General features: G+C 44.7%; 1 protein-coding gene across 3 annotated transcripts in view; it reads left to right on the plus strand.

Annotated features, from left to right (window-relative positions):
• The first annotated feature begins 4,166 nt into the window (after positions 1 to 4,166).
• Positions 4,167 to 26,465, plus strand: part of ACOXL (acyl-CoA oxidase like) — a 384,752-nt gene continuing 362,453 nt past the window's right edge. For all 3 annotated transcript variants that reach the window (XM_003926733.4, XM_074396963.1, XM_074396961.1), the window contains exon 1: positions 4,167 to 4,390. In XM_003926733.4, the coding sequence (XP_003926782.1) occupies positions 4,266 to 4,390 (125 nt within the window). In that variant the 5' untranslated portion in view covers positions 4,167 to 4,265. The remainder of the gene's footprint in view (positions 4,391 to 26,465) is intronic.

Genomic DNA, 26,465 nt, shown 5'->3' on the forward strand with positions numbered 1-26,465 from the left:
GAGGAGCTTTTAAAAAATACAGATGCCTACCTCTAGAAATTGGATTTATTGGTCAAGTCGTGTGTGTTTGTACATCTGTGTGTGTGTGAAACTGAGCCTTTTTTTTTTTCCACTAGGTTACTCTGATATACTGTTAGTGTTGAAACCATTGATCTAAGCCAGTAGTGGTCACCTCATTTCTTTCTCATTTGTCAGTTCCCATTAGTTCTGGGTGGCTATACTGGGTTGAAAGTGTTTCCTGAAAGTTCACATTCACCTGGAATTCAGAAAGTGATCTTATTTGAAAATAGGGTTTTTGCAGATGTAATCAAGTTGGGGTGGGTCATATTGGATTAGGGAAGGCACTACTTCCTATGACCGATCTCCTTCAAGAGGAGGGAGACACAGAGACCCACAGAAAGGAAGACCATGTGATGTTGGGGCAGACTGTGAAATGATGCTGCTATAAGCCAAGTAATACCAAGGATTGCTGGGAACCACCAGAATCTAGAAAGAGGCAAGGAAGGATTCTTCTGTAGGGCCTTCAAAAGTAACAAGGAGCTGCCGAACATTTCAGATTTCTAGCCTCCAAATCTGTGAGATAATTAATTTCTGTTGTTACCTTACCAAGTTAGTGGCAATTTGTTACTGTAGGAAAATAATACAGTGGTCAAGGGACCTAGTTAAGCCAAGATGGCCCAAGGGCAATTTTACTGGGTCATTTGACAGCTTTTCCTTCCTATTAACAAAAGATTCACAGAACTGTGGTAGTCTAGTGTTGGCTGCTGGGGGCACCTGGGAGGATTACACTTCTCTGGCTTTTGGAGAGAGATGTGGCATGTAAACAGATTCTTTTGGTATCTTCCAGGATAGGTTAGATCATGCTTTATACTTCTGAGTGTACCTTTAGAAGTCCATGGGTGAGTCAAACCATGCTCTCATCCTCTGACGCAGAGACCAGTGATGCTTCAGATGGGGGTTGCTCAGATAAACAGGGCCTGGGAGTAAGATGGTTTGCTAGGACTCCCAAAATCTGTTTGCTACAGGTGAGACTTGATTCTATTCTTGCCACAAGGGGCAGGAGAGTAGAGTTTGAGGTTCTTGGATTTTAATTGGCTTTTGTTACTAAATAATATTTCTCAGTTTTATCTTTTACTAATAGAAGTTGTGAAGCAGATGCCTCTTCCAACCCTAAAAGTCCTTGAACTTGTAGATTCTATTCCCTTCTATCAATGGTTGCAAACTGGTCAATTCTTTTGTAAGCCCATCTCTTTCTTATAGCGTCTTGTCAAACTCAGGCAAAAGCAGCCAATATGCAATGCTAACCTTGTGTTTTCAGCATTTTCTCTTGGAATGATAAGTTCCAAGTTAGGTATGCTTTTGTCAAATGTTCGCCTCTTCATAAAAGGAACCGTCTTCAATTTTGGTCAACACCAGTGCTTTGGTCAACAGCATCCTCCTTGCCCCTCCCAGCCTCTAAGCCAGTGTGCCTATTTTAGTTTTTTATTTCATCAGCAACATTCTTCTAGTATCTTCCACGATTGGCTAGGTAACAAACAATCCTCAAAAAACTCTTCGTGGTTGGCCAGGCGTGGTGGCTCATGCCTGTAATCCCAGCACTTTGGGGGACCAAGGTGGGTGGATCATGATCACCTGAGGTCAGAAGTTCAAGACCAGCCTGGCCAACATGATGAAACTGTATCTCCACTAAAAATACAAAAAATTAGCCAAGCTTGGTGGTGGGTGCCTGTAATCCCAGCTACTCAGGAGTCTGAGGCAGGAGAATAGCTTGAATCCAGGGGGAGGAAGTTGCAGTGAGCCAAGATCATGCCACTGCTCTCCAGCTCAGGCAACAACAGCAAAACTCCATCTTAAGAAAAAAAAAAAATCTTAGTGGCTTCTAAGAACAGAGGTCTTTTTTTTTTTTTTTCCTCACTCAAGCTAACATTCACTTGAAAGTTAACTTAGTAACCTATCTTTTCAGTTTATAGGTCTCTGGATCAAGAGGAGCCACATCCTGACTTAACGCAGGGACCACTTTGTATCCCCCAGGGGCCTCAGACTTGATGTTGTGGAGGTGTGGGGCTTTGGCTGCCTCCCTGGAAGGGTGGAGAGAGTATTTTGCCTGTGGAAGGGAGAAGGTGACCAGAGAGGCAGACTGAATTGTCAGTATCTCTCCTTGCAGATGATTTTGAGTGTTGGCTTCCTGGGCATGTCCAGGGTGGTACTTCCGTTCCCCCACAGAGTCAGGAGTGAGCTGCTTTGTCCACTGGATTGTGAGTAGAAGTTACGTGTGTCTCTTCTACCTGAAAGCTTTAAAAGCCAGTGTGGCCACACAGTTGTGGCCATTTTGTCAGGCGGGACCTGGAGTGAGGGGTCACGGAACAGAATCCTCAGGTAGCATGAGTGAGAAATAAACTCTTGTCTTTTTAGGTGCTAAGATTTGAGGGTTGTTGGTGACCAAAGTGTATGCGAAGTCATTTTAGGGTTGGTACCATTACGCTATTTTGGCTAATATTGAAAGAAACACTCCTCTTCTGCTTTGCACAGGGTGGTGCTTGGAGCTGCAGCAACCATCTTATAACTGGGAGAAAACAAGGTTAAAAAAAAAAAGGTAAAGACTGCATATGGAGAAAGAATGGTGGAGCAGAAAGATGCCAAGGACCGGGGTCCCTGAGGCAGCTTCATCAGAGTAGCCCTTAGGGCTTTCCTACTGCCAAGCTACCTGAGGATTCTGTTCCATGATCCCTCACTCCAGGTGATGTGAGAAAACAAAGCCCCCTTTTATCATGGATGGTTAGGTATTATTACTTGCAGCTGTCTACCATAGACTGGGCAGTGTGGGGCTTTGGCTGCCTTCCTAGAAGGGCGGAGAGTGTATTTTGCCTGTGGAAGGGTGAGGGTGACCAGAGAGGCAGAGTGCGTTGTCTACCACAGCTGCAAGTAATAATACCTAATCACCCATTATAAAAGGGTGTGGTAGGCAGCGAATGGCTCACCAAAGGTGCTCGTGTTTTAATCGCTAGTACCGGAGAATGTGTTGTCTTAAATGGCAAAAGGGAGATTGCTGGTGTTATTCAGTTATGGATCTTGTGATAGAAGACTATCCTGGATTATTCCGACGGGCCCCATGTAAACAAGCCTTTTTAAGAGGGAAGTAAGAAGGTCAAAGTTAACAGAAGATGCATCAATGAAAGCAGCTTGAAGTGACGCATTTTGAAGACAGGCGAAGGGGCCAGAAGCCAAGAAATGGTGATAGCCTCTAGGAGCTAGAAGAGACAAGGAAATAATTTTTTCCCTGGAGCTTCGAGAAGGAACCCAGCTCTGCCATCACCTTGATTTTAACCCTGAAAGATCTATTTTGGACTTATGACTTCCAGAAATGTAGGAGAATAAATTGGTGCTATCTTAAACCACTCACTTTTAGGGAATTTGTCACAGCAGCCGTTGTAAGCTAATACAGATGGCATCCACTAACCCCATGACAGCAGACTACACCAGCAATCCTTATCTCCCCAACAAAGTAGTCTCTGGAAGGAACAGCTGCCATTTCCTTGAGTAAAATTAAAAGGAGAATCAATAAGGTATATGTGATTCACACAGCACAGAGGAAGGAACATTTTCCACTTGGATTATAACTCATTTCCCACCAGCCACAACAACAAAAAAAGGGGGGTCCTGGGAAATGATTATCATGTTCAGGTTGATCGCCTGGTCATGAATGCAGCTCCCAGCTACCCTGGGCTGCAGTGCTGTAGACCTGGGCCACCTTTAGATTACAGTGATATTAGAGTTCACAGTAATGCCCAATTCGGCGAAGAGCTGAGATACAGCTGAGGAGGGGCCAGAGCTGGAGCCAGGCTATCTTGGGTTGTTGGGGCCAGGCAAAGTGTCTTGAGTGGGTCAACTGGTTCAGTCCTAAGCAGCCAGGCCTCTGGTGCCCAGGTCCACCGGACCGGCACCCCTTCTAGGGATCTAATATTTGCTTTTTGTAGTCCACAAATCTGGAGGGATAATTGACCACTGGACGACAGAGTTTTGGTTCCTCGGAAAGGCGAGCGGAGGCCACCGCAGGAGCGCCCACTCTCGCAGGACCTCGTATCCAGGGAGCCAGGGCAGGGCGGGGCCGGGAGGGAGGAAACAGGAAGGTGAGGAGGGAGGAGACGAGCGCGGTGGGGTGGGGAGAAAGAGGGCGTGCGCTCCGGGCCCCACTTGCCGGGAGCTGGAGGAGGCGCGGAGCGAAGCCGGCCCCGCCAGCCGTTCAGAAAAGCAGAAACCCGTGCGCTATGGAGCCGGCGCCGAATTTGGGGCTCGGGGACTCGTCCCTGCACCGCCACCTGGACGGCGACTTCTGGAGCCTTAAGAACGAGCTGCGCAGGCTCGTGGGCGGCTGCCCTCTCTTCCGGCAAAGGTACCGCTCTGTGGCTGTCGCCCCTGCCCGCGCCCTCGAATCCGCCGAGCCTGTCCCCTCGGTCCGCGGCGCGTCGCTGCGGACACCAACCCCGGGCAGGGCGAGGTGGGGTGTGCGCTGCGCCTGTGGGCCAGGCCCCTTCGTCACCTGCAGACGACGGGCTCTCCGCCCCAGATGTGTGGGCGCAAACGGCAGCCGCCGACTTCTTCAGCCCCCTGAGAGGTGTTCCTCGCCTCCGGAGCTCCCTCCTCCACGAAGTCTGGTGCAGGGCTCGGCCTCGTGGTGGCAGGCGCGGTGTCGGCTGAGAAGGTGTGGCTGGAAGATCGGCCTTGCTTGTTTGTAAACCTGTTTCTTGAGTCCCCACCCCGCGGCGTCCTACCCTTGGTGGGGAGAAGGGGACAGGAAAACCAGGATGGGATGGGCGCACAGGGATGGAGTGGCCCTGCCTAGGGCATGTCTGGGCGTCGGGGTGGGACAGACTTACAGGGCCCCCTCGGAGTGCAGGTGTACAGAGTGGGCAGCTCCAGCTGGGCAGTTTGGTTTTAAGAGGAGCTCAGGTCTTCCTCAATGTCATCCGATGCCAGGACAGCTCTGAGAAGCAGGCAGAGGGGTCAGTGCAGCTCAAATCTGGAGATGGAGAAACAGCTCAGTCACTGGACAGTCAGGACCAGACCTCAGCACTCGTGCCTCCTGTGGGCTCTCTTTTCCATACCCATTTCAGTTAGTCTAAAAAACACAGTTAGAGCTTTGGAGTTCTAGCTTGAGAAAACCCCTATTGAAAATGTCAGTGCATGCCTGTGGAGGATTAACTGGTTAGTCATGCCCACTTAGCCCTTGTTTAATTTATTTTGCGGAAACGCGAGGGAAGGAGATGGCTTGAGTAATGTCAGGCTGTTCTTGGAGAATCTGGGGTTCTCCAAGTGCATTGGGGTTACCTAGTGGGAAGCTGGAGGCTTAGGAAAGTTGAAAAGTGACAGGTGTGGGATGCTGGGTGTTGGAAACACCCAGATGATCAGTGCCGTAAAGAAAAATTAGCGCTGAGACAAAGGATCTTTCAGCAACGCAATTTCTACTTCCTGGACTGTAGGAAGCGTACTCTCACTAGCCATTTTGCCACAGAGTACAATGAACAAAGGAAAACACACAAATTTATCCCTTAAGCATTTGTGGTCGTCCTTACTGCTGTGTCTGATCTCTGTTGGTTGGGGCCAGACCTCACAATCGAAAATAAAACCTGATTGGCTAACAACTTAAAAAATTTTAAAACAGGTAAAAGCAGTGGAGAGCTGGGACATGCCTGTGAGCACATCCAGCAAAGATATCTTGGTTAAAGTACAAGGACATAGAATGTATTATGTGCCTGTAAGCATGGCATGTCTAACAGCTACAAAGGATAGGGCTTAACAAAGTTATTAGCACACTTACTCTTTATCAAGAAAGGAAACTTTAAAAAGGAACTTTTCTACTTCCCACACTAGGTTTGTTCATCAGTGTCTCCCCCACTTTTCTTTCCCTCTCTCTCATACATAGTTCTTTAAGTTATAACCAAAGTGTGGTAGAGGGAGCCCTGGGGGTACCCAAGAGCATTTCAGGAGGTTTATGAGTTCAGACTGTTTTTATAGTAATACAAAAAATAGTATTGGCTTTTTCACTCTCATTCTCTCAATGGTGTATGGTGGTGGTTTCCAGAGACTACATGATGTGTAGTATTCTAACAGAAAAATGCAGAAGCAGATATGAGCATACAGCTGCTTTTCCATTAAGACAGACATTAAAGGGATTTGTAAAAATGTAGGACAATACTACTCTTGATAATGTTTTTTTAAAAAAATATTTTCATAAAATATACTAATAGATTAGTTATTTTCCAATGAATTAATAAACATGTGAAAACTTTTCTGTTTTAATTTCTAATGTGGTAAATATCAATGGATATAACCCACCCAAATAAAAGCTCTTTGGGGACCTCACAATTTTTTTTTTTTTTTTTTTTTTTTGAGATGGAGTCTGGCTCTGTTGTCCAGGCTGGAATGCTGTGGTGTGATCTTGGCTCACTGCAACCTCCGCCTCCTGGGTTCAAGCAATTCTCCTGTCTCAGCCTTTCTAGTAGCTGGGATTATAGGTGCCCACCACCATGCCTGGCTAATTTTTTGTATTTTTAGTAGAGATGGAGTTTCACCATGTTGGTCAGGCTGTTCTTGAACTTCTGACCTCAAGCAATCCACCTGCCTTGGCCTCCCAAAGTTCTGGGGACATCATGATTTTTAAGCGTGTTAAGAGGTCCTAAGATCAATGTTTGTGAATGACTGTTTTAAGTCATACTGAGTTCAGTCACATCCTATTAGACACACATACCCTCCTAAATTTCTCAGTCTTTTCACTTTGTTCCTGGGCTGTCACCTCTTTGTCTTTCAGTTTAGATAACGACAGTTTAAAAGATGGAACAGAATGGTAATAGCCAAACTACTGATTTGGGCCAAGCAGAAGGCACTTCCTTGTGAATTCCATAGGGACGGAGCAAAAGGCATGTCCAGATAGAGGATCCAGTGCAGCAGTTTATTTCCTGTGTGACTGCTGTCCTGTGACGTTTTTCCCCCCTTATTGACTTTATTTACATTTGCTCATCTACAAATTGCAGATAATATCAGTGCTGCTGTGTTATGAAGCTTGAATGAAAAACTGTTGAGTGGGCATGGAGTAAACACTGGTTGTGGTAGGATTCCAAAATATACATGCACACAAAGAAAAAGCGCAAGTCCCATTACCCAGACAACCATTTTTCCATTCTTTCCAGTTCTTGTTTATTTACTTTATAATTTCAGAGTTGTAGTAATGGCATGGACAGTATTTTGGTTTTTTTCCCCCTAAATGGTTAGATTCTGACATCTGTCTGAAAGCTCATATTGTACTTTCAGATTTTATCTCAGCCTATGTTAGAAGACAGTGATCTTGATTTCTGGATGTTTTAACATTCTGCTAATGTAAAATCCTCTGTAGGAGGTGACAAAGAAAACTTCCCTGAGGTGATTCCAGATCTCCTGTCACTTGTCCTCACCTTACCCCAAACAGGCCTTTGCAGGTAAAGTAGGTTTAGGGGAGAGGGTTATGGCAGCACAGTTGTGAGTGCTGTGTGTACATATTGAGAAGTTTGTACAGGGCCAGGCAATTTCAGGACATAAGAGCCCAGGAAACAGTTTTCCTCCAAAAGAGGTTGTGCAACTTCCTACACACGCGGTGGGTGGCCACTCTCCTCAGAGTAGGAGTGAACTCCCAGAGTGCTGGCCATCAGCTTCCAGGGGCAGTGTGGGCACAGCCCAGCTTCCCCTTCTAAGGAGCTTCCCCTGTCGCCCAAGGATGAGCCTGCTGGGCTGAGTCCTCGCTCCTTACTCTTCACTCTGTGAGAGTTCCGCAGACTTCGGGAGCACCCTGGCTGCTATGGCTGTCCCTGTCCTATGGTGCACCTGACCAAGTGTGCTGTTTGTTGTGACAGCGGGAGCATTCTGGGTGACTGGCAGCTCCTCATTGGGGTTTGCGGGGAAGGTTAAAAAGCAATATCTGAAGTGAGATACGCTTTTGAGATTTTTCTGAGTTTATTGGCGAAGGGAAGTTCTCTCAGAGCCTGGCTGGCAGAGGTAGGCACAGCACACACCTCTCACCCAGAGAACTGAGAAAGCCCCTCCACAGGATTCTGTTCTCCCAGGGCTTTCTCACACCCTTCCTCACAGCTTCCTTCTCCTCCCACTTGTAGCTCCTGGCTGCTTCCTTCTCCATTTCTTTCTCTTTCTCCCCTCTCTTTCCTTCCCTAGAGCAATGCACATTTCTCTTTCTGTTTTGTATGTTTAGTTTTTCCCCACAAGTGGTTCATGAACACGTTCTCAGTGGGAAGATTTGAAAGTTTCTTAAAATGTTTCCTCCTACAACCATTTTTTTATCGTGGCAAAATACACACCATATAAAATGGATCCTTTAACCATTTTTGAAGGTACAGCTCAGCGGCATTAAGTGCATTCACATTGTTGTGCAACCATCACCACTGTCCAGCTCCAACATATTTCATCTTCCCAGTCGGAAACTCTGTACCTGTTAGACACTAACGCCCCACTCCCCTATTCCCCCAGCCCCTGGCAACCGTCATTCTGCATTCTGTCTCTCAGCATCTGGTACCATATAAGTAGATTCATATAGAATTTCTTCTTTTGCAACTGGCTTACTTCACTCAGTAGAATGTCCTCGAGGTTTATCCATGTTGTAGCATGTGTCAGAATTCCCTTCTTTTTGAAGGCTGAATAATATTCCATTGTAGGTATAGACTACATTTTGATTATTCTTTTATCTGTTGATAGACATTTGGTCCCCTGGACACTTTTACTACTTTAGTGTGGTTGTTTTAGTGTCTTTTACCATGTTAGTGTGATTTTCCCACTTTTTCGATTTTTCTTTTAGTTCATACACACATGTGCACAGCACTTTGTTATATAAATAGGCTCTCACTGTATGTTTTGATCTACAGCTTTTTCTTTTAAAATTTAACTTTTATTTTCACTGATGTAATCTATGGAAATATTTAGTAAAATTATACAGTTAGGTTTATAATGAAAAACAGCCATTCCCTGCCTCACTTCTCTTCATTCCTCATTCATTTTCTTCATGGGCCACCACTCTCAATTCTCTTACTTCATTCTTATGTAATTTACCTCCATATTCCTAAATAACATTTCTAAAGGGCTACCTCCTGGTTATATAGAAAATGAATATTTCTCACTACAGCCCCATTTTCCTTTTCCTATTCTCTGAAAGTCACCATTTTTACCTATATCAGTATCCAGTGTTCACATTGTTATGGTTATAAAAATATTATTTCCAGCCATGCCCTGTGGTGTACCGTATTTTATTTTCTTCAGTCACAACCTTTTTATTTCTTCAGAGATAAGCATCTCCTTTATCCATTTTGCTTAGTTTTCTATAAACTCATCACCCACTGACCTCCACACTAGACAGATATGAAACAGAACAGATAAAACAGATTTGTTACAGAACAGAGCAATTCCACTCCTCCTAGTGTGATCAAACCTGTCAGGTAATTGGCTGTTCATCCCCTCCTGCCCCACATGGGCACATTCATCCTGGAGGCCTCCTTCAGTGGCTTCAGTCTGGTGCCTCTTCACCACCCCCTTGGGAATTTTCCTTGCATTTCTCTTTGGTCAAGTCACTGTTTTCCCAGGCTTTCTCTTTCTTGGTTACCCTTCGTAGAAGCTCAGAGAGGACTACAGATTCATTAAGGCTACTCGGGTTGAGAGGTGTGGTTTATGTCACCTCCCCTTGATCTTGGGTAGCTTTTATGACTGCTTTGATCAACAGAAGATGGCTGAGATGACAGTGTGCTAGTTTCCAGACTCAGGCCTGAAGAGACTAGGACCTTTCACTTCCCTTCTGTTGAGGCCCTGAGCTTCCATTTAAAAAGTCCTACTTGCCTGTGGCTGCCATTGCTGTGAGGAAGTCCAAGCTGATGCCTGTTGAGAGGCTGCGTGGAGAGAAGTAAAGAGATGCTAACGTTCCCAGCTGCTTCAGTGCACAGCTGTTCTGCAATGGGACCTCAGACACTGGAAAGCAGAGACAAGCCATCCCTACTTGTTTCCTGTGCAAATTCCATGGAATAATGACACACTGTTGTTTTAACTTGCTGAGTTTTGGGTACATTTTTGCATAGCCATGGATAACCAAAACAATCTATCATCTAATAGCTTCCTAAGAGAGGGTACCTGGGAATGAAGTTTTTGAAATTTTTTAAGATTTTCGTGTCTGAAAATGTTTGCTGTTGGCTGGAAGTTTTTGTGGGTATAGAATTCTAGACTGGAAATACAATTTTCCTTAGATTTTTAAAGGTACCATGCCATTACTTTCTGTATTCAACATTAGAATGAACAAATCTGACCCTTTCTGCACCTTGATCTGTTGTGTATGACTTGTTTTTGTCTCTCCCTTCTGAAAGCTTCTTTTTGGCATTGTCATATGTATTATAGAATTTCATGATGGGGTGGCTTGATGTGGGTTCTTTTAGTGTACTAGGCATGCAGTGGGCCCTTTTAATGTGGTAACTTGTGTTCAGTTATCTGCATCTGCCATCTGGAACTCTTTTTGCTCACATGCTATATCTCCTTGCCTTATCTTCTAATTATTTTTCCTTCCTTTTTTATTTTCCATGTCTTATCTTTTGGTTCTGCATCCTGGTGAGATTTTCTCAACTTTATCTTCTAACTCTTCTTGAGTTATTTTTAAATATCTGCTGTCATATTTTTAATTTTCAAAAGTTCTCTGTTCCTTTTCAGTAGGATCTGTTCTTGTTTTCTGGTTACAAAAATCTCTATTTCTGGGAATAGTTGATAGTAATTTTTGAAGTATTCCCTTCTATTCTCTGCTTTGTCTCCGTTTTCTTTGAGTTCCTTTATTCTGTATGTATTTTTGACCTTTTTTTTTTTTATGTTTGAGGCTTTCTTTAAACATCAAGTCAGTCATGGATGTTTGTTCACAATATGAGAAATGTGAACAGAATGCTGGTTGTAAATGGACGGGGTTTGTTAGGCCCAGGTTTTTTTGATGACAGAGTAACTCCTTTGGCTGGTCAGTATTGGTGTGTTGTTTAGGACGGGGTTAATTCCTCCAGTGATGAATCTTTTAGTCTCCTGAGAGGTGGATGCGTGGAGAATGAGGGGGAGATCCTAGTCCTCTGTCTTGGGACCTTAGAGCCACATAGGCTTTCCATGTACAACATGAGGTTAGTTAGAAAACCATCCTCCTTTCTCAAGACTTCCATTTGTATACTTGATTTTGTTAGAACAAATTGCTTGATGTCATATTCTGGGAAATGGTTTAGGGTGTCCAATCATGGAGGCCACCCCACATGATTGGCTGCGTCCTGTGTATTGGTAAGTGGTAGCTCTTGTTGAGAGGTCTCCTACTGGCTCTAGTGTTCCCCATGTAGATACCACAGTTACCCTCCCATGCCACCCTCTCCTAACCGTAAGCCCTCAGGCTTTGATGGATTTGGAGGGGAACTTGAGGATGCAGCTGCTTTCAGAGGTGCACGGAACCTCCACTTCCCAAGCATTTATACAACCCAGTGGCACCAGCTAGTTGGCTCCCTCAGCCCTGTGAACTTAGCATTCTCTGTTCTGCTAAGTCAGTTACTACTTGCCTGTTCACTGTCTAGCTGACAGTATGTTGCTGTTATCTTTGTGGAATGTCAGTTTCTCTTGAGTTCTTGATAGGTCCACATGGTTTGGTTTTATCCCATAAATCATTTTTTTATTGCCATTTTTTTTTTTTTTTTTTTTTGAGATGGAGTTTTCTTCTGTCGCCAGGCCGGAGTGCAGTAGTGCAATCTTGGCTCACCGCAACCTCTGCCTCCCTGGTTCAAGCAATTCTCCTGCCTCAGCCTCCTCAGTAGCTGGGACTACAGGCACGTGCCACCATGCCCAGCTAATTTTTGTATTTTTAGTAGAGACAGGATTTCACCATGTTGGCCAGGATGGTCTCAATCTCTTCATGTTGTGATCCTCCCACCTCGTCCTCCCAAAGTGCTGGGATTGTAGATGTGAGCCACCACGCCCAGGTTATTATTGCTGTTTTTATGGGTGATGAATATCCTTGTTTAAATATGTTCTGATATTTAATTTGTGGACCTAAATTTATGTGTTAGTGTAGATAGGATTGTCTCATTCTTTTTAAAGCTGCATCAGTTACGACTGTGCCATAATTTAATTATGCCATGTCCCATCGATGGACACTCAGGTTGTGTCGAGTTCATGTTATCTTAAACAATGCTGCAGGGAGTACCCTGGTATTCATGGAAGAAATTTCTCTGGATTAGGTTCTAGAGGTGATGCTGATGGAACAGAGGTATCTGCATGGAAAACACTGACCAATATTGCCAGATCATCTTCCAAAGGCTCCCGTTTTATTGCTCCCAAGACTATATGAGGCAATTTCAAATCCAGTTTAATTGTGGGTATGTAGAGCCTAATCTAAACCCCAGTGTTCATCATTTAAGATACTGCGTCAGGCCCTGGAGATGGGCTGGTGAGTGGTGAGGTGGGCCGTGACTTTCAGGAGCTTCTGCAGCACATAAACAATGACTGTCCTGTGACACTGGCAGCCTGCAGTCCCACAGTCACCTTTGGCATTCTCTTCTCCACATTAATATATATAAATATCCCAGACATCCTATTTTCTACCATTCCAAGAATTTCAAGTCTCCAAAGGAGCACAAAAAATATTTTGGCACATCAAAGGTGTGCCTTTTGTATTTGCAAACTCGAATGTTAAGTTTTATGAACATTCACTGGATGTGGGGTCCAGACTTCCAGATAGGCAGTTGAGAGGGCTAAGGATGCTCCACAATATGGCCTCTGTCATATTATGAGGTCAGGGCCTCTGTCAGCCACATTTAGGGACCTGATTCTGGGGAATCCACTGGCCCTGTCCTTTGGAAGCTACAATCTAATGTGGCCAGGTCCGGTAGGACACTGGGATGTCACTGTGTTTGGATCAGGCATCCCCAAATTTTTCACACAGGGGGCCAGTTCACTGTCCCTTAGACCGTTGGAGGGCCGCCACATACTGTGCTCCTCTCACTGACCACCAATGAAAGAGGTGCCCCTTCCTGAAGTGCGGCAGGGGGCTGGATAAATGGCCTCAGGGGGCCGCATGCGGCCCATGGGCCATAGTTTGGGGACGCCTGGTTTGGATGTTGGAATGTGGGGATTTTTCACAGTGAGAACCCTGTTGGGTTGTGGCTAACATGGACGGTTGTCCTTGATCCTATCTAGGGGCCACAGAAATATAAGCTGTTTATGTTGGAGGGGACCTTGCAGAGCTTGACCTTTTTTGAAGGGGGAAACAAAGGCTCAAGGAGGAGAAGTGACTTACTGAGGTGTCATTCTCTTTTTCCCATTAAAAAATGTAAATATCCCAGACATTTCTGGGATGTAGAATGGCTCGGAGTGGCAAAGCCAAGAATAGGACCTCTGGGCTTCTGCTAAAGCAGTGATTTCCAGTGTGTTTATCTGGAGTATGATGGTGTTGTGTTATTTTAATAGGGCTGCTGTAATAACGTACCCAGGGTGGATGGCTTAAATAACATAAATGTAGGCTGGGCACGGTGGCTGACGCCTGTAAGCCCAACACTTTGGGAGGCCAGGGTGGGTGGATCACGAGGTCAAGAGATTGAGATCATCCTGGCCAACATGGTGAAACCCTGTGTCTGTTAGAAACATAACAATTAGCTGAACATGGTGGCACACACCTGTAGTCCCAGTTACTTGGGAGGCTGAGGCAGAAGAATTGCTTGAACTCGGGAGGTGGAGGTTGCAGTGAGCTCAGATTGTGCCACTGCATTCCAGCCTGGTGACACAACAAGACTCTGTCTCAAAAAACAAAACAAAACACCAGAAATGTATTATCTCTGAGTTCTGGAGGCTAGGAGTCCAAGATCAAGGTGTCAGTTGTTGCCAGCAGGGTTGGTTGCTTCTGAGGGCTGCAAGGGAGAATCTGCTCCAGGCCTCTCTCCTGGGCTTGCTGGTGGTGTCTTTTTTCCTGTCTGCACATGGTCTTCACTCTGTAACTTACCAGTCAATATCTGAATTTTGGGGGGAGCAGGGGACACAATTCAGCTTGTAACAGGCAGTGAGTATGACAGAGTAAGAATAAGAATTTACGCACGTGTGTGTGTGTGTGTGTGTGTGTGTGTGTGTGTGTGTGAAATAGACCTCAGTTGGAAAGTCCTTTCTTGAGAAATGCTGGATCCCCAAGCCCAGCACAGTGATTTTCACTGAGTAGCATATCAGAGAGGCTGTGCTGAGTAGATGGGCAGGAATGAAGAGGTAAGAATCAAAACCCTCAGGGCTGGGAGTAATCCTAAGGAATTTAGTTTAACCACCCTCTTATCTGCGGTTTCCTTCTGTGCTATATTATACACAAGTGCTCAGAGAAAACACAGATTGAAGATGGGTGAGAAAGCGGGGGCAGGGGGTTCGCTGGTGGTTTTTCAAGTGTCTGCCACCAGCCGTGAGAGAGGAAGAGAGGGTGATGGCACATTTTCCTGAGAGTCTCACAAACCTGCAAGGGATAGCATTTTTCCAGTCCCTGTCACACTCTGTGCCCCTTAACTGTGTTAAAATTGGAAGACATTTAGTCTTCCTATTTTAGTCCTGGAAGGAAACACAGCATGCTGAGGAAAGGATCTGAGCTGGGGAGAGGGTCCCAGGGATGAGGGCAGCTATTGCTGTCTTGTCTCAGATGCCTCCGCCAGGTAAAATCATGGCAGTCTGTGGATTGAAACATAAATCAGAGGAGAATAAAGCATGTTTTTGATATGGGGAATTTTGTAAAGGATTTTTAAGTATTTGGAGACCAACTCCTCCCAGGTTCAGCATCAAGACAATTGCTATAGTGCTGCCTTGTACTCCGTCACATGACTTTATGAAAGGGCATTGTCAGCCTTTTAGATCACTTTCCTCAACCTTAAATGAATAATCGTGCACTAGAAAAATTATTGTTGACTATGCATAAGGAAAGTTTTCCTTCTTCTTCTTTCCTTGGCAAGAAATTTGGGAGTGATATATTATTATATTAATAACTTGCTTTCCTGAATGGGAGGAAAGTTTTGGTGCCCCTGGCACCTTGGGTCCTGATACCATTGAGTGGCAGAGCTCCTGGGGCCCTTCCTTACCACACTTGTCTGAATGCTGCAACCCCTTCTACAACATAGACCATGAAAAGTGAAGGACAGAAGGTGGGTGAGTTTGGGGAATTCTCTAGTTTTCTTTTGTGTCATACCAAGGCTTGGGGCTTTCCTGAACTCTCAATAATAATAGCATCATAAAATGTTTTGAGCGCATACAAAGATAACACAAAATGGTTTAGACTTAAGACCAGAAACTGTAGATCTACTAGAAAAAAACAAAGGAAAAAAGCTTCTTGACATTGGTTTGGGTAAGAATTTTTTGGAGATGATCCCAAAGCATAGGCAATAAAAACAAAAATGGATAGATGGGATTGGATCAAACTAGAAGAGGTGAAATTCACATAACATACAATTAACCATTTTAAAGTGTACAAGGCATTTAGTGTGTTCTCAATGTTGTGGAACGATTGCTTCTATCTCGTTCCAAAACTTTTTCATTACCCCAGAAAAACATGCTGTACCTATTAAATAATCACTCCCTGTTCACCCTTCGCTTATTTCCTTGGCAACCACCGTCTACTTTCTGTCTCCATGGAGTTGCCTATTCTGGACATTTCATGTAAAAGGTTATAATAGGTGACTAGTCGTATCTGGCTTCTTAGCATGCTTTTGAGGTTAATTCTGGCTGTGTACTTCTATACCTATCAACTATATAATATCAATACTTCAGTTATTTTTGTGGTTGAATTGTGCTGTGTTATATGCATACATCAGACAGATAATTTCCTGTACGGTGTGTTTTGTCCCAGGCCAGGTGGGAAGGTGGCAGTGGGCTGAGCCTTTTGGCTCCCCAGCCCCTACATTTTTTCTAGAATATGTTCCCTTTTCTTAAACAGTCATAGTGACTGTTCTGATTTATTTTCCAAAAATTTACTAATTTTTCCAGTAACTAACATTATGAAATAAGACTGCAAGGGTTTGGAAACAAAAAACAAATCCAAGTTCAGAGACTCAGGGAGAAGGGCTGGGTGGAGGTCTGTGGGTGCTGCCAGGCCTCTGGTGGGGTACAGGAGCCTCAGTTGACCAGGACTGAGGCTGGTAGAAGAACCAATGCACCGCTCAGAGCACTTCACACCCTTCCTTTGCGATCATTCACAATTTTTGTGTCTCTGCCCAACGCTTTTGGAATTTTTCCTAGCCCTTAGAACTCCACTCACCTGCCTTCCCTTGTGGTGCCTTCCAGGTCAGCCATGTTGTCACAGGGATAATTTGTATCCTTGTGAATGTGCCTACACATTTCTCCTCTTCTGCTCCTCCCAGTGAAATCCCACTGGCTGACTTGGGGCAGTAGACAGAACCTTCTATTCTATCCAGTGATTTCCTTTTGGGGTGAAATGCTCAGTCCTTTTAGGGGACTCTCTTTCTGCTGGGTACAGTTGGGGTGCTGTCTCTGGGGCCCCCCGGGCACTGACCCTGCACCCTGCAGCAAATGTCCCACTCCCAGACCCTGCCTGGCTGATAACTGCTCAGTGGATAGAGAGAGAGAGAGAGAGAGAGAGAGAGAGAGAGAGAGAGACAGAGAGACAGAGAGAGAGAGAGAGAGAGAGAACGAACAGACAGATAAGAAAATAAGAAAATGAGAGAGAGAGTGCAAGAGAGCACTGTTAAGTGAACTGAACTAAGCCCTTGCTTGTAGAAGGCCAAGAGACCCAGTGGTTCCACATTACCCTCATGGGGCTCTGGGCCCAAGGAACATAGTTGGCGGCATGATTTTTTATGTTTTATAATTTATTTGACTATTAAAGGTAGTAATAATAAAATTTAGAAAGGGAATTATTTTGGCAAAAAATGTAGAGAGGACAGAGTGAGGAGGTGGGATCTGCAGAGTCGGACATAAATTGTGTCTGCTAATCTAATTTGAGATGTTCCCTTCTCAAAAAAATTTGAGGTGAAGGAAATGGTGAGGTGAGATGATTTCTTTTGCTTCCTCAGTAGGCAGCGTATCGGTGAGGTGAGCACTGTCCTCACTTCATGCCCCCTCCCATGTTACCTACAACCTTCTTTCACAGTCAACCAGTCACCTAACACCCCTCCCACACTGCCAGAGGAACTGACTTGTAACCCCTGGAGGAAGCCACTCAGGCATAGCCACCCTCTGGCCACAGGAGTTGGTTCAGAAACAGTCATGTGACCTGACTGTAGTCAATGAAATTTGAAGAGGAGGTTTTTTGGTATGCTGGGAAAAGACACTTTCTCGCTTACTTGAGAGATTTGTCAGAGGGACACACCCTCTCATCCTGGAGAGGGTGGAGTTTGAGTATGAAGCTAGCCGTGCAGCCATTTTGTCACTTTGAGGGAGACCACCCTTAGGATAAAGTGATCCATGGAGGCAGAGTAGACTGACAGTAGGTTTTGGGGACACACTTGAGCCTCAGAATGAAACCTGCCCTGAAGCCTGCCCTAAGTTTGCCTTGCCAGTTCCCCGAGGGAGCAACTGCCCTTTACCCTTCAGGCCAATGTGAGCGCATGTGTTTTCTGTTGCTTGCAACCCTAAGCACTGTTATTAGCATAAGTAGTTGCTCTTGTTTCAGTTGCCGAGTCAGAAATGCAGCTCACAATGGCCCCAGGTGCGGAGGCTGGAATCCAGGTGCTTGGGTGGCACTTTCTCAAATCCCCTGCCCTGCTTGCTCTCCTCCTGTCCAGACAGGCCCTGTCCACCTAAGACAGAGCTATGTTGCATATGCAGCAGCTCAGCAGCCAGGCAGGAAGAGAGGGACCCTTTTTGGTTTTCAGCCTGACTGACCCAGCTGGCCATTGCCCTTCCTTATAGTGGTCACTGGGGCCAAGAGCAAGGATTAGCCCAGTCTAGTCAGTGTCTGTCCATACCAGAAGGGGTGGGGTTCGCCAACCAGCATCATGTAGTTTGGGGAGGAGTGGGTGTCTGCAAGGGAAAATGGGTGATGCAGCTCAGGAAAGGGTAACAGATGCTGTCCCTTCGTCTCTGGACCATTCCAGGGACTGAAGTAATGTCACAGATGAGAGCCTGGGAAGCCGCAGGTCAGGCATTTCTGCCTTAAATGGAAAGTTAGGTGGGTTCCTTCCTTTGCTATGACTTTGATCCGAAGGTCAGCAATACCTTTGTTTTTCTGGGAAGACTTGCTGACTGATTCCAAATGAAAATATTTCCCACGCAAGGAATCAATGTCTGACTAAAGAGATTAGGGCGTCATCAATACCCATTCCTCACTACTTCGAAGGTGGCTGCAATTCTGAGGAAATCTGGGCCAGATTTCTAGCTACAGCCATTCTTACTGTGTCTTGAGACTGCAGAACTTTGATCTGCACCCCAGATAAAGTGGCCACCTCTGCCCCTTTCTCTTCCTGCAAGGGACTGGAGAGTCTCCGGCCACCTCCTATTCCTGTGTATAATTTTTATTTTTCTTTACCCTGTTGCACTGAGTGTTGATAGTATCTCTTCTCTAAGTCTCTTCTCTGTGTCCTCTACCTTACAACGTCAAGGCTGGCAACATTTATGCTGTGTTCTCACTCTATAAATAAAGCTTTGCCAGTGGGTTGAAGCTAGGAGTTGAGAATGGTTCTTACCAAGATTACAACTATAGACAGATGCTGACTGCTGAGCTGAGTAGGGGACTCCGACTGCTGTCCTTCTCTTCATAACAATACCTTTATGTAACATATACAAACCTCTGGTTTTTGTGTTTTTTCCCCAACACTGTCTATGCGCTTATTGTGAATGCTGCAGACATCATAGAGACCCCCAGATCCCTGCTGTTCCCTCTACCCCTCCTGACAGCCATGGGAGAATACTTGACTCAACCTTTCCTTGGTCTCTCAGTGATCTCAGACCCTAAGATCCAACTACAATTCAGATTGTAGTTGGCTCTTGAGGGAATCACCGTATCCACCTTCCTACTTCATTTACTTGTAAATGGACAAGTAAGTGCGTGAATGGCTCCCAGATTCCAGCATGGTACCCGGCTCCTGGCATGTTGCCTGCCTCAGTGAAGGTGCTTTCTCTACATGTTTGTTGAATGGATTTGTTGTTGAAGATGATGAGTTTTCACTGTAGACTCCTGCAGAATTTGTGCACAGTCATGCTCTACTATGAAGGAAATAATGTATACAGTGGTCCATTTCCAAGACAAAGTACCTTAAATTGACTTCGGTCAGCAAACTACAGAAGAAACAGTATATACTAGGTTCCTGCTTAAATAGCGGATGCCTGCTTATAGGCCTCCCCTGTTCCCCCTCTTCTCCCCCTGCCCTTTAGTTGCCTTCACCCAAACTAAAAAAGTATAGTCTAAGATGAAAGTTTACTAGTTTGCAAAAGAACTCGCTTTGTCTGTTCTTATCAGCCTGCCCAGCTACTTAGGTCATAAGTCAAATATACTTGAAAAGCCCTGAGCTAACTAGGATTGCAGTGCACTGTAGGCTGCAATAAAATGCAGCAAGACAATCCTAAAAAACCATCTAAAGCCTCTACCAAACAATCAGTAGGTGACGTCCGGGAAGATTATGACCCCATAGCCTGTGAGGAACCAGCGGAGAGGCCTGCATACTAGGGGATACATTGCTTGTTGAAACTATGCCGGGTGTGCCTGCCTATCAGACACCTGATCTTGCAAGACTGTCATTAAAAGTCTCACCTTTGGCTGGGCGCAGTGGCTCACGCCTGTAATCCCAGCACTTTGGGAGGCTGAAGCGGGTGGATTACGAGGTCAAGAGATCGAGACCATCCTGGTCAACATGGTGAAACCCCGTCTCTACTAAAAATACAAAAATTAGCTGGACGTGGTGGCGTGTGCCTGTAATCCCAGCTACTCGGGAGGCTGAGGCAGGAGAATTGCCTGAACCCAGGAGGTGGAGGTTGAGGTGAGCTGAGATCGCGCCATTGCACTCCAGCCTGGGTAACAAAAGCGAAGCTCCGTCTCAAAAAAAAAAGTCTCAGCTTTGCTGTTCTCTGGGTCTCCGAGTCCATTCTTTGGGTTTGGATGGGTGAGTTTGTTTCTTACAACTAGAAACATCCTTTGGGTGACCAACTGCACACATGTATATGACAGCCAGAAACAATGAGCCCGCAAGCCAGCAGACTCAGCCATCCCATCAGCAGAATGCAGCCTCAGGAGGGAGTCAGGCCTGGTTATATCCATGGGCCACAGGACTGGGTGCCCCTCTGGTGTGTTCAACAGCTGGGGCTGCACACCCACTTTTGTTTTCTCAACTAGCCTCTTTCATGCCATTCTAGCCTCAGTGCCTCCTAAATCCACCCTATAAAAATAACCATCCCTGTTTCAAGCAACAAATCTCATTTCTAAGCTGATCACTTTCCTGGAGGTTGGGACCCTGTGATGACCTGAAACAATCAGACCTGCCCTGGGGCTGGACAGTGGAGTGACCTCAGAATCCTGGCAGGGGAGAAAGAGCCACCAGCAGTACCTGCCACAACCAACATACATTTACCTAGTGAAGGAATATTTGTATGTATTGTTTTTTTTTTTTTATGTCTTGTATTGTTGTCTTAGGAGACATCTGTTTGCATCTCTGCTCATATGGCCCTATTTCTCCCTTCACTTCCTGCCTGCTTCCCTCCAGCCCTTTCTACATTGCTACCTCCTCCCCATTCTCTCCTCCAGAGGGCCTCCTCTCTCTGCCCACAGATACCTCACTTCTTGGCACATATAGAGGGATATGGTTCTCATTCTGCCTTCGTGCCACCCCTGCAACTCATCCTGACAGTAAGTACAGGTAGTTACTGGACTAAAGGCTTTCTTCTGCAGAAAACAACCATGTCATTCTTCCAGTGGGAGGTGGCAAAGCCCCGGACACTTGGGGCTTAGTGGTAATGTGAAAACTTTCTCTCCATGCCATTCTCGGACACTCCTGTTCCTCTGTCTTCTAGAGTCTGAGCTAGAGTCTGAGATCTCTGAGGGGAGGAATGGCCCAAGGTATCCTGGATTCTTCCTATTTAGTGTGGTTCAGGTGCCTATGGAAAGCTCAAGTAAGGAGGCAATGAAACAGGAAAGATAGGAGAAAGGAAGGCTGGAGAAGGAGTCTCCCTTTTCTGCACTGCACTCCCTGTAGAACCCAAGATACAGGGTGCGGATTGGAAGTGCCTCATTGGGGATTCTTATCAGGCTTTGTCTCTGGTGCAGGGGATCTTTTCTTCTTCTCTCTCCCTTTTTTCTATCTCCTGAGTCTTTCTTCCTGCTACCTTTATGGACTTTGCCAATTAGCAATTGTACATTTCCCTGGCTGAGTGACTTCACAACTGAAATTAAACCACAGTACTTAGAAAGCCCGTTCTTCTTCGCATTTTCTCAACTTCCCTTGCTGGTTCAGAGCTTGCAGTCTTTGCCAGTTACCACAAGATGATTCAACAGTTTCTGTTTCCATTCACTGTCAGTTCATCAGGCTGTGTGGGTGGCTCCTGGGGGTGGGGTGAAGGCTTCAGCCGGAGGAGGTTGAGCTATGGGTGCAGCTGTGGTGTTTACTAGAAGGCAGATGGTTTCTTTGCTCTCTGCCTTTGGGGATTTGTTCTTCATACCCACTTGTCATTTGTGTGAGTGCTTGGCTGTGGTTTCAGCTCATTGGTGTTGGACATAAAGCGTTTTTGATTCTTGCCATTTCCGACAAGAAGAGAATGATGTGGGGAATTATCGCGGGCTGAATTGGAGGTGTTTCTGGAAGCAAACTTGCAAAAGAGACCAGGGAAAAGGGGTAGGTTATTAAAACAGAAGCATGCTCTTACAGCAGCTTGATTTTGAAGTTCATGCTGATGCTTCATTCCAGAATCTCTGTGCTACCTGGAATCATTTCATGGTCAAAGGGTAGACATCAAGGGTGTCCTTGGCCATGACAGCATTCAAATTTGGTATCTGAAGATGTGTGTTCCACTTGATTTAGATTTTGAGAAAACTACTGTTTTAAAAAATGTTTCTAGTTTTTTGTTTTCATTTTTAATGCATAAAGGTCATTTTGTTGTTTGTGTTGCCTTGGGTATTCTTTCTTATTTAAACTTTTTATTTTGGAATAATTTTTTTTTTTTTTTTTTTTTTTTTTTGAGACGGAGTTTCACTCTTGTTACCCAGGCTGGAGTGCAATGGCGCGATCTCGGCTCACCGCAACCTCTGCCTCCTGGGTTCAGGCAATTCTCCTGCCTCAGCCTCCTGAGTAGCTGGGATTACAGGCAGGCGCCACCATGCCCAGCTAATTTTTTTGTATTTTTAGTAGAGACGGGGTTTCACCATGTTAACCAGGGTGGTCTCGATCTCCTGACCTCGTGATCCACCCGCCTCGGCCTCCCAAAGTGCTGGGATTACAGGCTTGAGCCACCGCGCCCGGCCTGGAATAATTTTTAATGTATAGAAAAATTACAAAGCATAGTACGGAGAGTTGCCATATACCCTCCCCTATTGTTAGCATCTTACACAACCACAGCACATTGGTCAAAACAAAGACCGCACCATTGACAGGCCAGAGGGTAGGTGGTGGATGGCTCACATCTGTAATCCCAACTCTTTGGGAGGCTGAGGCAGGCAGATGACATGAGGTCAGGAGTTCAAGACAAGCCTGGCCAACATGGTGAAATCCCATCTCTACTAAAAATGCCAAAGAATTAGCCAGACATGGTGGCAGGCACCTTTCATTTCAGCTAATCAGGAGGCTGAGGCAAGAGATCACTTGAAACAGGGAGGTGGAGACTGCAGTGGGCTGAGATTGTGCCACTGCACTCCAGCCTGGGTAACAGAGGGAGACTCCATCTCGGAAAAACAAAGCAGCATCTATTAAACTATGGACTTTGTTTGGGTTTCTTTAGTTTTACTACTAGTGGTCGATTTCTGCTCCAGGATCCCATCCAGGATGCCACACTGGGTTTTGCTGTCACATCTCCTCAGTGTCCCCTGGTCTGTGACAGTTCTGCCTTTCATGCTTTCCATGACCTGGCTCTTTTGAAAAGTTCTGGTTAGGTGTTTGCTGAATGTCTCTCAATTTGGGTTTGTCTGTGTTTTCCTCAGGACTAGATTGGGATTATGGGTTTTGGGAAGTATACCCTGAGGAAGTGCCCTTCTGGTCACATTGTATTAGTGAGTGCGTTCCGTCAACATGGCTTATCCCTGGTGATATTTGTAGTGCTTTTCAGGTTTCTCCACTGAACAATTACTTTTTCCCTCTTTGGAAGCCAGTCATTCAATCCATCTAACATTCAAGGTGGGTGAGTGGTTAGGTGGGACTAGTTAATTAAGCTCCATGTTCTGGAGGACAGAGTATCTACACAAATTATTTCTTATAGGAGATTGATCTCTTTCCCCCTAGCTACTTATTTATTAAATCATTTACTTATATTAGTATAGACTAACATGTTTATTTTATATTTTGGGTTACAATCCAACAGCACATTTTTGTTGCTCAAATTATTCCAGCTTTGGCCATTGAGAGTTTCAGGCTCATCTTATATTTTCCCTGCCCCTGTCCTGGAATCATATAAATGTATGATTTGTATGAACTCCAAGGAGCCCTAGTTTCTTTTATTTGAGAATAGTATTAAGAAACCAGAGTTTGTGCACAAAGTTTTTACTGAAGAAAACAATGGCCCTACCGTAATTCCCTTTCTGATCATCTACTTTATTCCACTACTTTATATACACATATATATAAATTACATATTATACATATTATATATAAACATGTACATATACAAACATATACATATTATGTATAAACAAATATACATATATTTGTGTGTATATATGTGTTTATATACATATATACACACATATATACATATATACACATATATATGCACATATATACATATATACACACACATATATATACATCTATTATTATTATTATTTTATTGCATTTTAGGTTTTGGGGTACATGCGAAGAACATGCAAGATTGTTGAATAAGTATACACGTGGCAGTGTGATTTGCTGCCTTCCTCCCCCTCACCTATATCTGGCATTTCTCCCCATGCCATCTACCCCCCAACTCCCCACCCCCCACTGTCCCTCCCCTATTTCCCCCCAACAGACCCCAGTGTGCTCCCCTCCCTGTGTCCATGTGTTCTCATTGTTCAACACCTGCCTACGAGTGAGAACGTGGTGTTTGATTTTCTGCTCCTGTGTCAGTTTGCTGAGAATGATGGTTTCCAGGTTCATCCATGTCCCTACAAAGGACACAAACTCATCATTTTTGATGGCTGCATAGTATTCCATGGTGTATTTGTGCCATATTTTCCCTGTCCAGTCTATCATCAGTGGGCATTTGGGTTGGTTCCAGGTCTTTGCTATTGTAAACTGTGCTACAATGAACATTCGTGTGCATGTGTCCTTATAGTAGAACGATTTATAATCCTTTCGATATATACCCAGTAATGGGATGGCTGGGTCAAATGGAATTTCTATTTCTAGGTCCTTGAGGAATCGCCACACTGTCTTCCACAATGGTTGAACTAATTTACACTCCCACCAACAGTGTAAAAGTGTTCCTATTTCATATATATATACACATATATACATATATATACACAAATATATATACATACATATATATATACAAATATATAAAATTATTTTTTTGAGACAGGGTCTTGCTCTATTGTTCAGCTTGAAGTGCAGTGGTACAGTCATGGCTCACTGCAGCCTTGACCTTCCAGGCTGAAGTGATCCTTCCACCTCAACTTCCTGAGTAGCTGAGAGTACAGGTGCCCTGCTAATTTTTGTATTTTTTTGTAGAGATGGGGCTTCGCCATGTTGCCCAGAACTGATGTTGAACTCAGCTCAAGCAATCCACTTGCCTTGGCCTCCCAAAGTCCTGGGATTACAAGTGTGAGCCACCGTGCCTGGCCCCAACACTTTATATGTAAAAATTTAGGCCAGGCACAGTGGCTCATGCCTGTAATCCCGGCACTTTGGAAGGCCAACGTAGGTGGATCATGAGTTCAGGAGATTGAGACCATCCTGGCTAACATGGTGAAACCCTGTCTCTACTACAAATCAAAAAATTAGCTGGGCATGGTGGTGCGTGCCTATAATCCCAGCTACTCAAGAGGCTGAGGTAGGAGAATAGCTTGAACTCGGGAGGCAGAGGTTGCAGTGAGCTGAGATTGCACCACTGCACTCCAGCCTGGGTGAAGTGCAAAAAGCAAAACAAAACAAAACAAAACAAAACAAAACAAAACACAAAAAATTTAAACATGCACAAAAATGGAAAGACCTTGACATTGAGCAAGTTTATATCTACTACCTAGATTCTGCCATTAACATGCTACTATACTTGCTTTGTCATATATTTGCCTGTCTATTGATCTCACTATTCGCCATATCCCATTTTTGGGTGCATTTCAAAATTACAAACATAAATACTCTTCCTCCTAAATAACTCAGTGTGCATACCACTAACATGTACTGAACAAGACTTCAATATGCATCAGATCTTTTCAATTTGCTGTAAAACTTCATACAGTGAAGTGCAAAAATCTGAGGTGTACATTCTCAGCATTTTGCCAAATATATACACCTGTGTAACCCAGCCTCTATCAAAATACATAGAACATTATCATCTCACCCCAAAAAGTTCTCTTATACCCTTGCCAGTCCACCCCTGCCCCCACCCTCCTGGAGGTAACCACTGTTGTGTGTGTTTTTTTTCCCCCACTATTGGTTAGTTTTGTTTGTTTTAGAACTTATTATCAGAATCACACAATTTGTTAACTCAACATATTTTGTGTTATGTTAATTTAAGCCTGTATAAAGATGAAAATGAATGGATCACAACTACAACAGATACTAAAGATGACTCTGATTAGCCATGTTAAGTGAAAGAAGCCAGACACAAAAGAATACATAGTAGATAATCCCTTTTATTTATTTATTTTTTTGAGATGGAGTCTTGCTCTGTCTCACCCAGGCTGGAATGCAATGGCGCAATCTCGGCTCACTTCAGCCCCTGTCTCCTGGGTTCAAGAAAGTCTCCCTAACTGGAACTAATTAGGCGTGTACTACCACACCCAGCTAATTTTGTATTTTTAGTAGAGACAGGGTTTCACCATGTTGGCCAGGCTGGTCTTGAACTCTTGACCTCAGGTGATCCACCCACCTTGGCCTCCCAAAGTGCTGGGATTACAGGTGTGAGCTACTGCACCTGGCCTATTTCTTTAATATTCAAAAGAAGCAAAAAATATGTTGGCCGTGGTGGTGTACTCATAGTCCCAACTACTTGGGAGGCTGAGGCAAGAGGATCGCTTGAGGCCTGGAGTTCAAGACCACCCTGGGCAGCATAATGAGACCCTGTCTCAAAATAAATAAATAAAAGAAGCAAAAAGTAATTTATGAAGTTATAAGGCAGGACAGCAGCTAGCACTGTGTAGG

Source organism: Saimiri boliviensis, chromosome 1 (genome assembly GCF_048565385.1).
Source record: "Saimiri boliviensis isolate mSaiBol1 chromosome 1, mSaiBol1.pri, whole genome shotgun sequence".
NCBI classification, from domain to species: domain Eukaryota; kingdom Metazoa; phylum Chordata; class Mammalia; order Primates; family Cebidae; genus Saimiri; species Saimiri boliviensis.